Source organism: Varanus komodoensis, unplaced genomic scaffold (assembly GCF_004798865.1).
Source record: "Varanus komodoensis strain SLA01 unplaced genomic scaffold, ASM479886v1 scaffold85, whole genome shotgun sequence".
Lineage (NCBI taxonomy): Eukaryota > Metazoa > Chordata > Lepidosauria > Squamata > Varanidae > Varanus > Varanus komodoensis.
In genome coordinates this window covers 2477616-2489039 of record NW_025336543.1, presented here as the reverse complement: position 1 = coordinate 2489039, position 11424 = coordinate 2477616, and the positions used below count along the sequence as shown (strand labels likewise).

Genomic DNA, 11424 nt, shown 5'->3' with positions numbered 1-11424 from the left:
TGATGTTGAAAATGCCTCCCTTGAATAGCTTTCTCTGCGCTGCTCATAATTTCTGCCCATTCTAAACACATTTTGAAAAAGCCTTCATTGAGTGGCTTTTTCTGCACAGCTCATCATTTCTGCCCATTCCCAACACATTCCAACTATCAAAACCACGCCAGGACACCTTGTTTTTCTAACCCTAACCCTCCCTGGTGCACACCCCTAACCCTAATATATGGGTAAAATGCCAATGAAAGGGGGGATTTTGAAACAGCCTTCCATGAGTAGGTTTTTGTGCGCAGCTCATCGTTTCTTCCCATTTCCCACACATTCCACCCATCAAAACCATGCCAGGACAGCAAGTTTTTCTAACCCTAACCCTGTTATGTTGATCCTTTGAGTGACCGAGCGCACATACAGGAATCAAAACCCCAGTTAATTATCGCAATGTGCAAACAGTACAATAACACCTGAAAATTGAGGTTTTAATTTAGAAAATACTACTCACAGCCAGTGAGAATATATGTGCTTGGACTGATTTTTTCACATTTTATTTTAGTGTTGTTACTTTGGTATAGATAAGTGGGGTTTGGGTTGTAGTTTGGGCATTCAGTATCTGAAAGGTTCGCCATCACTTTTCTAAATCTGCTTTTGACAAGACACTCTCTTGCTAGAGTGAGGCCAGGCTGTGAAAGGTAGTTTTTTGAATGCCAAAACATCACGGGGCATGCCAGAGCCTTGCTCTGACTCCAGCATCTGCCACAAACCCACGAGACAGCCTCAGGTAAGCTGCTCTGCTCCTCGCCATGCACCATATTGGTTGATGAGAATATCTTACAATGTTTTTTTAAGGATTGCAAATAAATAACACAGGTAAAAGATGTCCAGTGCTAAAATGCAAAATAGATAAGATGTTGCTGAAATCCAAAGAATCAAGAGGGATCACAGAGTTGGCTTTTCTGTTCTCTCAGCCACAGTCCTTCAGCCTCACCTGCACGGCTCCCTTCTCCGCTCTCTGGAGCCTCAGACAGTGGTGGGGCCTGAGGAGGAGGAGGGGGGGGAGGTGGCACAATGACTGGCACTTCAGGTTGGGGGGGGGGGGGGGGGGGGGGGGGTGGGGGAGGGGGTGGGGGAGGGGGTGCACCCTCTGGAACATCTGAAAAAGACAGAAGGGAATGTTAAGGGTCACAATAATAAAGCATATTGAAAATACTAGCCTCAGTCTGCCAGTTTAGCCGATTCCCTGGATATCTGTAGTGTTCAGTTCTGCCAGTCTGAGAACAGCAATAACACCATGCGTTATTCACACTGGGCTATTCCTAGAGTAAGTGCAGCCTCCTGCCTATCTCTGACTGCAGAGTGGAGTCATGGGAGTCACAAAGGAATTTAGTGGCATGCTACACCCCCCTACATGCTCAGTCCTGCCAGATGTCCCCGGTTCCTGATTTGCACATTAGCACTCCCGTGAATGTGCGCTCCCGTGTTTCCAGAAAAGCACCCCACCGCATGACTGGGAAAGGAATACAACAGAGCTAGCTCCCGAAAGGAAACAGCCTGGCCCTTACACAGGCAGATGAAGCTGCATGTAACTGATCAGCTGCCAACGAGATGCACCCCATCCTGTCCTAAGCCTTGTAAGGGACAAGGGAGCTGCCAGTCACTCCCAAATCACTCCTTCCAGGTGTTTACGAGAACCATTAAAAAATGAGAGCTGTTCTGGGCCTCATGCTTTTCGCCAGCATTGCAGTTTAGAAGTCATCACTTCGTACTTAGAATGGATTAGTGATCTGCAAACTTGGCAGGCCCATTTATTCACCTGTCTCCAGATGACGAATGAAGAGGTTCGGAAGCACAAGGCCCAGTAGAGACCCATTCCTTTCTGACACACTGGTTTTGGGCACAAAATTAGCAAATTTTGTACTTTGTTAATAGAGGAACCAGATCTGGGGGAAGGAAGAATTGCTCTTCATATCCACCTGGCAGATACAGGACTGGGTATGGTGCTTCCTTGTACCTGGCTTTTTTCATGACTGCCCTGTTTGTATGGCTTCCTTGATGCAGGGGTAAAGCAGGAGAAACAAATACCTTGTAGGAAGGGCTCTGCAGACTCTGTGTTGAAGGTGGGCAGGTCTGGTATGGCAGTGCCAGGAGCAGAAGGTGCAATGCCGGGCCCAAGGTCAGCACTGTACATGAGATCGGCGGCAATGCCAGGCAGGTCGGGCAAGTAAGATGGCACATTTATCTCAGGCACCTCTCCAAGATCTGGCACATAAAAATAATTTTCTGCCACCTAAAAAGATACAGACAGCACAGAAAGGCATCACCAACCATGAACAGCCAGATTTGGGGACAACCTTTTAACACTAGAAGCCTGCTAGCACTAAGCATGTTTGGCAGAACAGTCCCAGCTTGTCAGAGCAGCCCTGGAAAAGAGTCCAAATTAGCGCTTGTAGAAAAGGACACATTTTCTTGGCTGACATCGCTCACAGAAATGCTAATTCTGGTTAATGGGGGAGGGGTGCACTAGCAAGCATTAGTGCTCGTTTCCACTAATGCGGTAGCAGTGTTGGATACTGGCCAGCCGGCTGCAACATGGAAAGGGCATGCATGGCCCCTCTCTTCTCAGAACTTGGTAAATACATCAGGGCATTACAAGCACTGAAAAGTTTTTAAATGCCCACACTACTGGCACCACTACTCCCAGCAAACCTGGAGACACCTTCCTGCTGTGAAATGAAATGTGAAGCCCTTAACACAACTAACGGGACGGGGTGGGGCGCTGACGACTTCCCCAGCAAGTCTCTAGCACAAACTTGGGGCCTAGGCAGCCCTGAGAGATGGGCTTCTCTCTTTGTCCCACCCAGCTCCCAAATGGCTCACCTGCTGATCCAGCTGGCCCCTCTTGGTGATAGAGAGCGGGGCATCAAAGAGCTTCTCCTCCGTCTCGCTTGCCAGAGCCACGTGGGTCTTGGTGACTGCCCCCGCCAGGGGATCAAGGAAAACATACTTCTTATAGCTTGGGAGAGAGAAGACAGCCTTGTCAACCTTCCTCAGACAGAGCTGGCAGATACATACAGGCAGGGTTAATGTTAGTTGGTGCAGGGGGAGACTATTGGGACTTCATCTTTGTTTTTGCAGATGTCACAGGAGGCCAAAACAGTGGGGCAAACACTTAGGAGCTCAGGAAGCTGCCTTCTCCAAAGTCAAACCACAGGTCCCTCAAGCACACTACTGCTGGCCCTGCCTGTCTGGAGGGCTTCAGGCAGAATTCTTTCTGGGAGCTGCTGAGGCTCAGGCCCTCTATGTGCAAAGCACATGCCCTACCACTGAGGACCCGAAGAGCTCTCCTTGCAAGAATCTAGCTGGTTAAGAGCTCCCCAGCAGCTCTAACATAATTTATTCTGAAATGTCTACCAAACGCGGGAGGGAATTTGAAGGACAAAAAACAAAACAAAACTAAGAACCAAGATTTTGCTTTGATCCTATCATTGTCTCCACTGTAAGTAGTTGTTCCATTAAAAGTATTTTATATTTTGTTGTTTTTAAAAATTCTACCTGGTAAACTGGCTTGAGGAAGTCTTGTCTCAAAAGGAGGTCTAAAAATGTTTCAGATAAAATACACAATAAATATCTAGAGGACATAGAGATTCAACAGCAACTCAAAGTCAAAAGAAGACTATTGCAATTATATCTGCAGCTTCTCTTCCTTACAAAATGTATTATGTTTATTATTTCTGTAATACTGATGAAAAGCCAAGATAAAAAGAATGCTGCTTCTTCAAACAGGTCAAAGCCCACATCCAATCCACTGGGCCATGAAGTGTGTGCTTTTGTGACAGCAGAGACAACGCTCTCAACCTGCTCCTATTTCCACTTGCTCAAACTGCATTTTCTTCTTCACTTCTGACTTGTTTAATGCTGTTATGCAGTTCAAATGCACTGAGGCAAACCCTCATCACTTTCTAGTGCCCACCTGGTGCTCGATACAGTATGAAAGCACAATATTCATAGAAACTGAAGAAAAAGAAGAGGAATCAGTTTGGAGAAGAGGACCAACAAGGAATGAAGGGATGGGAAGTCCTCACAAGAGGATTTAGGAATTCTGGCAAATAGCAGAAGCTAAGAAGAACGCTGGGATTCAGAGGGGTTGATTCAAACAGCAGGGTACTCGGTCAGTCCAGGGGTGGCGTGGAGCATCAGTCCCAGGCCAGACTTACAGGTTTTCTGTGGTATTGAAGAGCAGCAAGGAGCTAAGAGAACTAATGTTCCCCGGGAGGCTACCGAGACCTTCTTCTGCGTCATCTTCCTGGTGGATTTTTGTGCTGACACAAACTGGGAAGTACTTCAACTTCTCCTGCAAAAAACGAGTAATGTGGCTGTCAACACCTGCCGGCAGCTGCATTCAAGCTGCCGTGCAGAGGCAAAGGCGCCATCGCAGCCACCTTTGCTCCTCTGCAGCACTGCAGAGGGCTGCTCATCTTGGCATTGCCTGGGAAAGGACAAGGCCCCCTGGAGGACCATGCGGCCTCCTCCCCAACCCGGCTCCTGGGGAGTGAGTGGTAAAACCACTTTGCCCCTGCCCTGAGCATCCTGCACTGCCTTCCAGAGGGTATTTTTCAAGGTCAGGGACCCTCCTGGGAGGGCCCTGCTGGTGGCTGATTTACAACACTTCATTGTCTCCCCCCGCCCTGCCATAGAAACAGACCACAGCTAGAGGCACTGTCCCTCCTACATTTCACAGGTGAAACTGAGGACTAGTAACATGTTGCTCCCTCTGTTCACCCAGTTTGGAGTGAAAGGCAGATTTTGCCCCTCTGAACAGCATGCCAGGTGGCAGCCTGGCCCGCAGAACTTGACGGGAGCCACTGAAATGCAAGCCAAGCTTCCGCTGTGCAACTCCCCCCTTCATTTTGCTTATGAACTCGTGTGCAACAGGACAGACAATATCTCTGTCGACAGACACACACACATAATACGCATTCAAAGGAGAGGGCTCCAAACTTCAAGGCAGCCTAGAAGTAATTTTAGACAAATTGACAGACTGATTTTACACTCCCCCCCCCCCACACACATCCCAGTTTTCTTCTTCTATTTAAAATGGAGTTTTGGCTTGCAAAAGCCACCAGAAATAAATGACTTTTTAAACTCGCCACTCTAAAAGCAAATGAAAGCAATTGCTGGCCGTGCAGGCAGCACATATGTCAGAACACCACAGTGCCAGAGAGGTCTTGCTTCAGATGTCTCATTCCAGTGCCTCTTCCATCTTGCCTCCCGCCTTGCTTGGCAGGCAAATTATGAAATCATAAAACCGGTAACAGAATCAGTAAAATATATCAACACTTTTTGGGTGGATATTGGATAAATGGAGCACCATCAGTTAGAGGGCATGCTCTGTTGAAACAGGATTTACTCAAGAGCTAGGCCGTCTGACAGAATCTGGACAGACATCCCCAGCGAATGGCGACTGGTATGATGCATGTGGCTAAGTGCGGCCTTGAACCACCCTAAGCATGGAGGTCCAGAGGTTTGCCTGGAGCTTCCTACAATGCGTCCATGGGCACTCCTGTGCCCGGACAGCGAAGAGCTGTCCTCTGACAAGGGGACAGCGGGGAGCAGTTTTGGTGACAATTGTGAAGGATGCTCAGAGCAGTGGATACCAGAATGAGTTACACATTCGTCTTGCTTTCTGATCCAACGTTTCAGTAGTACAATGCAGATTTCAAAGGCTTCTCATTTTGACTTAATTACGGAATTAATATGAAATGAAGGAAAACAGGTATATGTTGGGAGAGAGCTAACACTCCAGGAAAGCTTCTGCATCTGCATCTGCATCTGCTAACTGGGAGACATCCATAGCCTGAGGTTGAGAAAAAAAATCCCAGTAGATTCAGGGTGGTTCCTCAAACTTATTTGTGTTAGCTTCTGTAGGTTTTGCACGGTATGTTAAGCTTCAAAAGGGCTGAATTGTGCAGGCAGGTGAGACATGAAGTCAGTGGGATAAAAGACTTTCCATGTTGTGGCTTTGCCAGGCAAGGAGAGGAGTTCCCGTTTTGGTAGCTGAACATTGTGCTGGAAGGAACTACAGTGGTCAAGCCAATGAAGAGAGAGCCTTCTCTAAAAGAAGGTCCTTCAGAGAGAGCCATCCCTAAAAGAGGCAAAGGGATGGCATTTAGAAGAAGGGCCTTCTTGGTGGCTTTGGGCCTTTGGAACAGGCTTCCTAAAGAGGTCTGCCTGGTGCCATCTCTGCTTTCATTCTGGCACCAGGCAAAGACTGTCCCTTTTCACAGATTTTACGAGACCTGAAATTAAAAACTGAGTATAAGTGCTTACTCCACTCCAACTGATTTCCTCCCTGCTTCCCCTGAACTTAAACTATTTGTTGTATATTGTTAGCTGCTTAGAAAGTTCTGTCAGGCTACTGACCAGCATACACCTTTGAAAAATAAATAAATAAATAAATAAATAAATAAATAAATAAATAAGAACATCTGTGCTAACCCTAACCCTCTCCAAAGGATGGCATCACATGACTCTATTCATAATGCCAGAATTCACCAAATGAGAGGTGAAGGGGGGAACAGCTACAGCAGGATGTGCAGCTTCCATAATGCCTCACCCTGGCCAGGACTGAGCCTTGGAATTCATGAAATCAGCCCCTTCTAATGAGTCTGATTTGGAACTACCCGAAACCTGTTCTCTGCAGTCAAAAACATGCTACTTACTAATCCATTGTGCTGTTGTACCATATGATCCAGTCTGCCTCCCCACAAGCCCTCTACATAGCCTGGACAGGGTATTTTGGGGTGAGAAGGTCCCAGATTCAGTCCTCAGTATCCTTCACCAAAGGATCTTGGACAGTCGCCCTTGGAAAGACCTCTGTCTGTGAGCATGGAGAATCACTGCCAGAGTAAGCAGTACTGGGCTAGATCAGAGGTGCGGAACCTCAGGTCTGTGGGCCAAATCTGGTCTGATCAGATTTCCTAGAAGGCCATGTTTAATGGTTTATCAACTTTTGCACAATGCTTTCCTCATTCTAAAAGGCTGAAATGCTTCTCTGATGGTTTAGTTATCATTTCAAAGTAAAACATGCTGGTATTTTTGGTGCTTTGGCTCTGCCTTTGGCCTTTTGCCAGGGGCCTTGTCCACAACTGCAATGAAGCCCCAGAGAGTCTCCACAATCCAGCCCTTGGACTGAAAGAACTTCAGCTCTCCTGGGTTGGAAGAACCAAAGACCACATATCCATATGAAATGAATGCCCATCTGCATGAGTACTAGAGCCACAGTCTTACCTTCTTGAGACTGATGCACACTGCATATTTTATTTTATCAGCCTCCTTTTGAAAAACTTCATCAGTAGCTTCAACCAGCACAGCCCTGGTAAGAGCCTGAGTGGGGCAGATGGCAACAACCAAACTTCCGGTGGGTTAGTAAGCTCTCCCCACATCTCTCGATTCAGCTCTGCATGAGTTTTGTGCCCAGCCTGAAATATTCATGTCTCTTTTGCTGTGACAGTCTCTTTTTCCATTAAAGTGCAGGAAAGTTTAAAGCATTGAATTATTCAAGGCTGGCTTTATTTTTGGATTCTCTGTGAGGGAGGAGAGGAAGTGGGAGCCCAGAAGTGGTTTCAGTGATCCCTTGTCTGGAAAGAAAATTCGTCCATCTGTTCCAAGTCCCAGAAGTTCGTATTAGCTACGTCCCAAGAAAGCAGTAGCATCACACCCTGGACTCCTCTTGGGAAAGAAACATTTCCCTGGAACGGGCAGGTTTTGTATTTTAAAGAGCTCTACAATTACTGCTAAGCTCTACTGTTGCCACTCCTGTGTACTTGTTAGATGTTCCTCTGCAGCCATCAGGGAATCCTAAAAGCAACGTGAACTGCCAGTTGCCTTACAACCCTTATGTTTTAAAGAGGAAAGAATTCAGGGTTTATGCACATAGACTCAGATCATGTGATGCCAGCTTTCTTTCAGAGAGGCTCAGACACTTAAATGGGGAACCGTGTGAACAGGAACCGCTGACCACCTTATGCAGAAACCCTCAAAAACCTCCCAAGAGCACCCAGGATTCCTAGGAACAGAGTTTGAAAAACACTGGATTTGTATCAGGCAAGGAACAGATAGTGGCCAAGGGAAGCACTTGGCCAAGTTCCTTTCTTTCCCACTGCCCCTGACATGGGAAATGGTTAGGATCAGGGAGCTGCTCCAAAGCACGTTTTGTCCCAGATATCCAGAGGACACACTCAACGGACATGCACACAACCAAAAGGCTATATACAGGTGACCACAAATGCACACTCTGAGTACTTCACCTGTATGATGGGGTGGGGGGATCAGTATGACACCCCTCTATTCTCTGCAAAACTTTTGCTTACCTGGAGCCTCTTCATGCTACCCCTGCCCTAGTTAAGCCCTTCTCATCCTCTTCCACTGAAAATCCAAAGTAAAGAGATGTTCTGTTTCTTTGGTTAGAGGAATGCAACAAATTGCCCTTTCGCCTCCACTTCTCTTACCTGCAGGGATTTTTCATCGAACACTCTGTGTTTGCTCTGAATCTTGCGCCTCTGCCGTTTCTGTGCATCCAGATCCTTGGCACCAGCAAATATGGAGGAATATTCTAGCAGTCGCTCTGGAGCAGGGTATTTTGAACTGGAGAACACCTTGGGGGATAAACACAGAAAAAGGAAATCTGAAAACAGAAAGGACCTGTTGCCAGCACACATTAACGATGGCCTGAAGAGCTGCACAAACACATGCTAGATCACCATGTTAATATAGAACTAGGCCCTTGGAGCAGCATACAGAAGACTTCATCTCACAGCTTTCTTTTCCTTACCTATAAAGGAACCGAGTATAAAAGTTTTAATGAACTGCTTTGAGGGATGGCATAGAACTTAGCTTAAAGTTATGGACCCAGTATGGATCATTTATCATTTAACTAGTGACACCCACTGGAAGCCAAGATGATGCCAGAATGGGGGATGACAACATAACATTGCAATTTTGCAATTCTTTGCTGCCTCGGAAGGGCTCTAGATGGTGTGGGAGGGCTCTTGCCCTGGAAAGTGGCTTATGAATATTTTAAATAGTATTTTAAATAAAATCAGTGAATATACTAAAACACTTAACGAAAGCCTTTCCTAATATTGTGCCCTCCAAATATACTGGATCATTTCTTCCATCATTCCCAATGGTATTCCCAAACATTTAGAGGGCAATGAGGCTGGGGACAGATACTCCAGGATTTGCCAGAAGAAACTGGAGAAGGTGGCTAGACCAAAAGGAGTAAAAGTCAGGGAAGGATGAACATAGTGGAAGAGACTCCTTATGGGAAAGCTGACAGAGCGTTTCAATGTAAGAATTGTATCAATGCACCTCCACCTGGTGAAGCTCTGGAAATTCCAAGTATCGTCACATTCCGGGGCCTCAGATCAGAGGTCAGAACTCTTCTCTCACACCACAGCTTTCAGCCACCAGTGAAAATCCAAAGATGGCTGAAGCCTGCAGAAGGGCAACTGCTATGCAGCCTCTTCTGCAGGTGTGGCTTCCTCCATTTTCGGACCAGCTTGCTCCCGTTTCAGATCTCTCTTCGAAGTCTGAGGTGGACTCAAGCGTGTAAGCAGTGAACTCCCACAGGCCCACAATTATCTCATGCATGGCTTGCCACGACTCGGATTTCATTTGGCCATTAGTTGTAGCTCGAGGGATGTGCTACAGTTGCAAAGAGCAGCCACAACCAGCAACAAGTACCTTAATCGCCTTCTTGCTGCCCTTTATCTTCTCAATTTTGGCTTGCGCCAGAGTGACTCTCTCATCGATTGCACGCAGTTGGGCCCGGCTGGCTTCCACTTGTTGGGAAATCCTAAGAAGGAAGGCATGAGTTGGCATGCTTGTCTGACAACAAAATTGATCAGTTGACCTATGGAAAAGAGGTTTCTGGGCAACATACAGATTAAGTAAAACAGTTCCAATGAAACTGCCAATCATTAAAAACAGCAGGAAAGGCTCCCCCACAGCACAACCACTGAGGCAGAGAAAGTGGGCATCAGAAATGCCACCCAAATAAGAAATTCTGCTAGCCACAGGAATGTCAGGACAGCTACTGGATTTTCAAGTAAATGGACAGATCAGCCTTCTCCAACTTGACACCATATGGATGAGTTGGACTGCAGCTCTCATCATGTCCAGTCAGCCTGGCAGTGACCAAAAGCTAGCTGGGGATATTGGGAATCACAGACCAACACATCTGGAAAACACCAAACTGGGAAAAGGAAGCCATTTAAGAAGTTACTCCGCCAGGAAGGTACAAGGATTCTGTTTATGGTCACAAATCACATGCACATGGCAAATGAAAATGACAGCATCCTTTTCAGGAAAGGTTCACAATTTATGGAACACACATTCTTCTTCAAAAAACATGCACAGAAAACAAAGGGCTACTTGGCATGTGGAATAAAGTAAGCCAAGCCTCAAGGTGGTGTTTGGAGAATGTCGCCGAATGTGAAAAACTTGTCTGTGCATGATCAACCATTTGCACTTTTCCGGGGCTTAAGACTATCTTTCTGTGGCTTTTCAAAACCACCTGAAGTAAATCTGTGCTGATACTTTATATTTGCTTAGTCACTTTTTCTGCCACACTGGGATTCCAAATAGCTCAGTGTTTTCTTGAATTTCATGCAGCAATTTTCAGTCTTTTCACATTTCAGTCAACTTGAAGATGTACTTATCTGATTTACATCCAACATTCCACCAAAGAAAAGACTCAAGATTTTTATTAAAAATGCAAGGATAAAAATTTGGCTGATTGGCAACTGTTGAACCACTGCCTCATGCTAATGACAGACAGGCATTAGAAGGGGCAAGCAAGCAGATTGGCTAAAGAACCCAAAGGAGGAAATCAGTGCTACATATGTCTGGGCAGAAAAAAGCAGGATAAAGCTCTGCTAGGGAAAGTGGAATATGCAAGGGAATGTGGCAGTAGGAGAGAATTTGGCCCACTAGGAAGTATGTAAAATACAAGTGCTGTCTGCCTGGGCTAAAGAGCTAACATTATTTCCTTCCCCACCTGAGTTTTTCCACACATTTACAATCTTCCTCCCCTCTCCCCAGCTTAATCCTTCTGAGTGTCAGCATTTCCAGTAAAATCTTAGCCTGAGGCATATACAATCCTCAAGTGTGTAATCTAGTTGTTGGTGACCAAGAGAGGTATAAAAATGATTGCTACTAGTGTCTTAATAATCTAGTGCCTTTACAACTGGATGCTTTAATCTGGATTTCTGCACTTGAGCAACAGGAAGGAGCAGAAATACTCCTTGAATGCACAGACCAAACTGTACAATGCATGCTAAACACTTTCATTAGTGTATATATTTGCACATACATACCTGACATCCCCCAGAGACCTGGAAGGCCTTCTTCCATGGTATCATCTATTCCCCGCCCCCT

The 11424-nt window shown here is 46.1% G+C and overlaps 1 protein-coding gene across 1 annotated transcript in view; it reads right to left on the bottom strand.

Moving 5' to 3' along the window:
* Window positions 1-552: 552 nt before the first annotated feature.
* The window catches only part of WASHC1 (WASH complex subunit 1), a 48037-nt gene continuing 37165 nt past the window's right edge, over window positions 553-11424 (bottom strand). The window contains exons 3-8 of the mRNA XM_044417043.1: window positions 9730-9841; window positions 8493-8639; window positions 4200-4336; window positions 2863-2998; window positions 2068-2272; window positions 553-1138 (exon numbers count right to left, since the gene is read on the bottom strand). Coding sequence (XP_044272978.1) covers window positions 915-1138; window positions 2068-2272; window positions 2863-2998; window positions 4200-4336; window positions 8493-8639; window positions 9730-9841 — 961 coding nt within the window. The 3' untranslated portion in view covers window positions 553-914. The remainder of the gene's footprint in view (window positions 1139-2067; window positions 2273-2862; window positions 2999-4199; window positions 4337-8492; window positions 8640-9729; window positions 9842-11424) is intronic.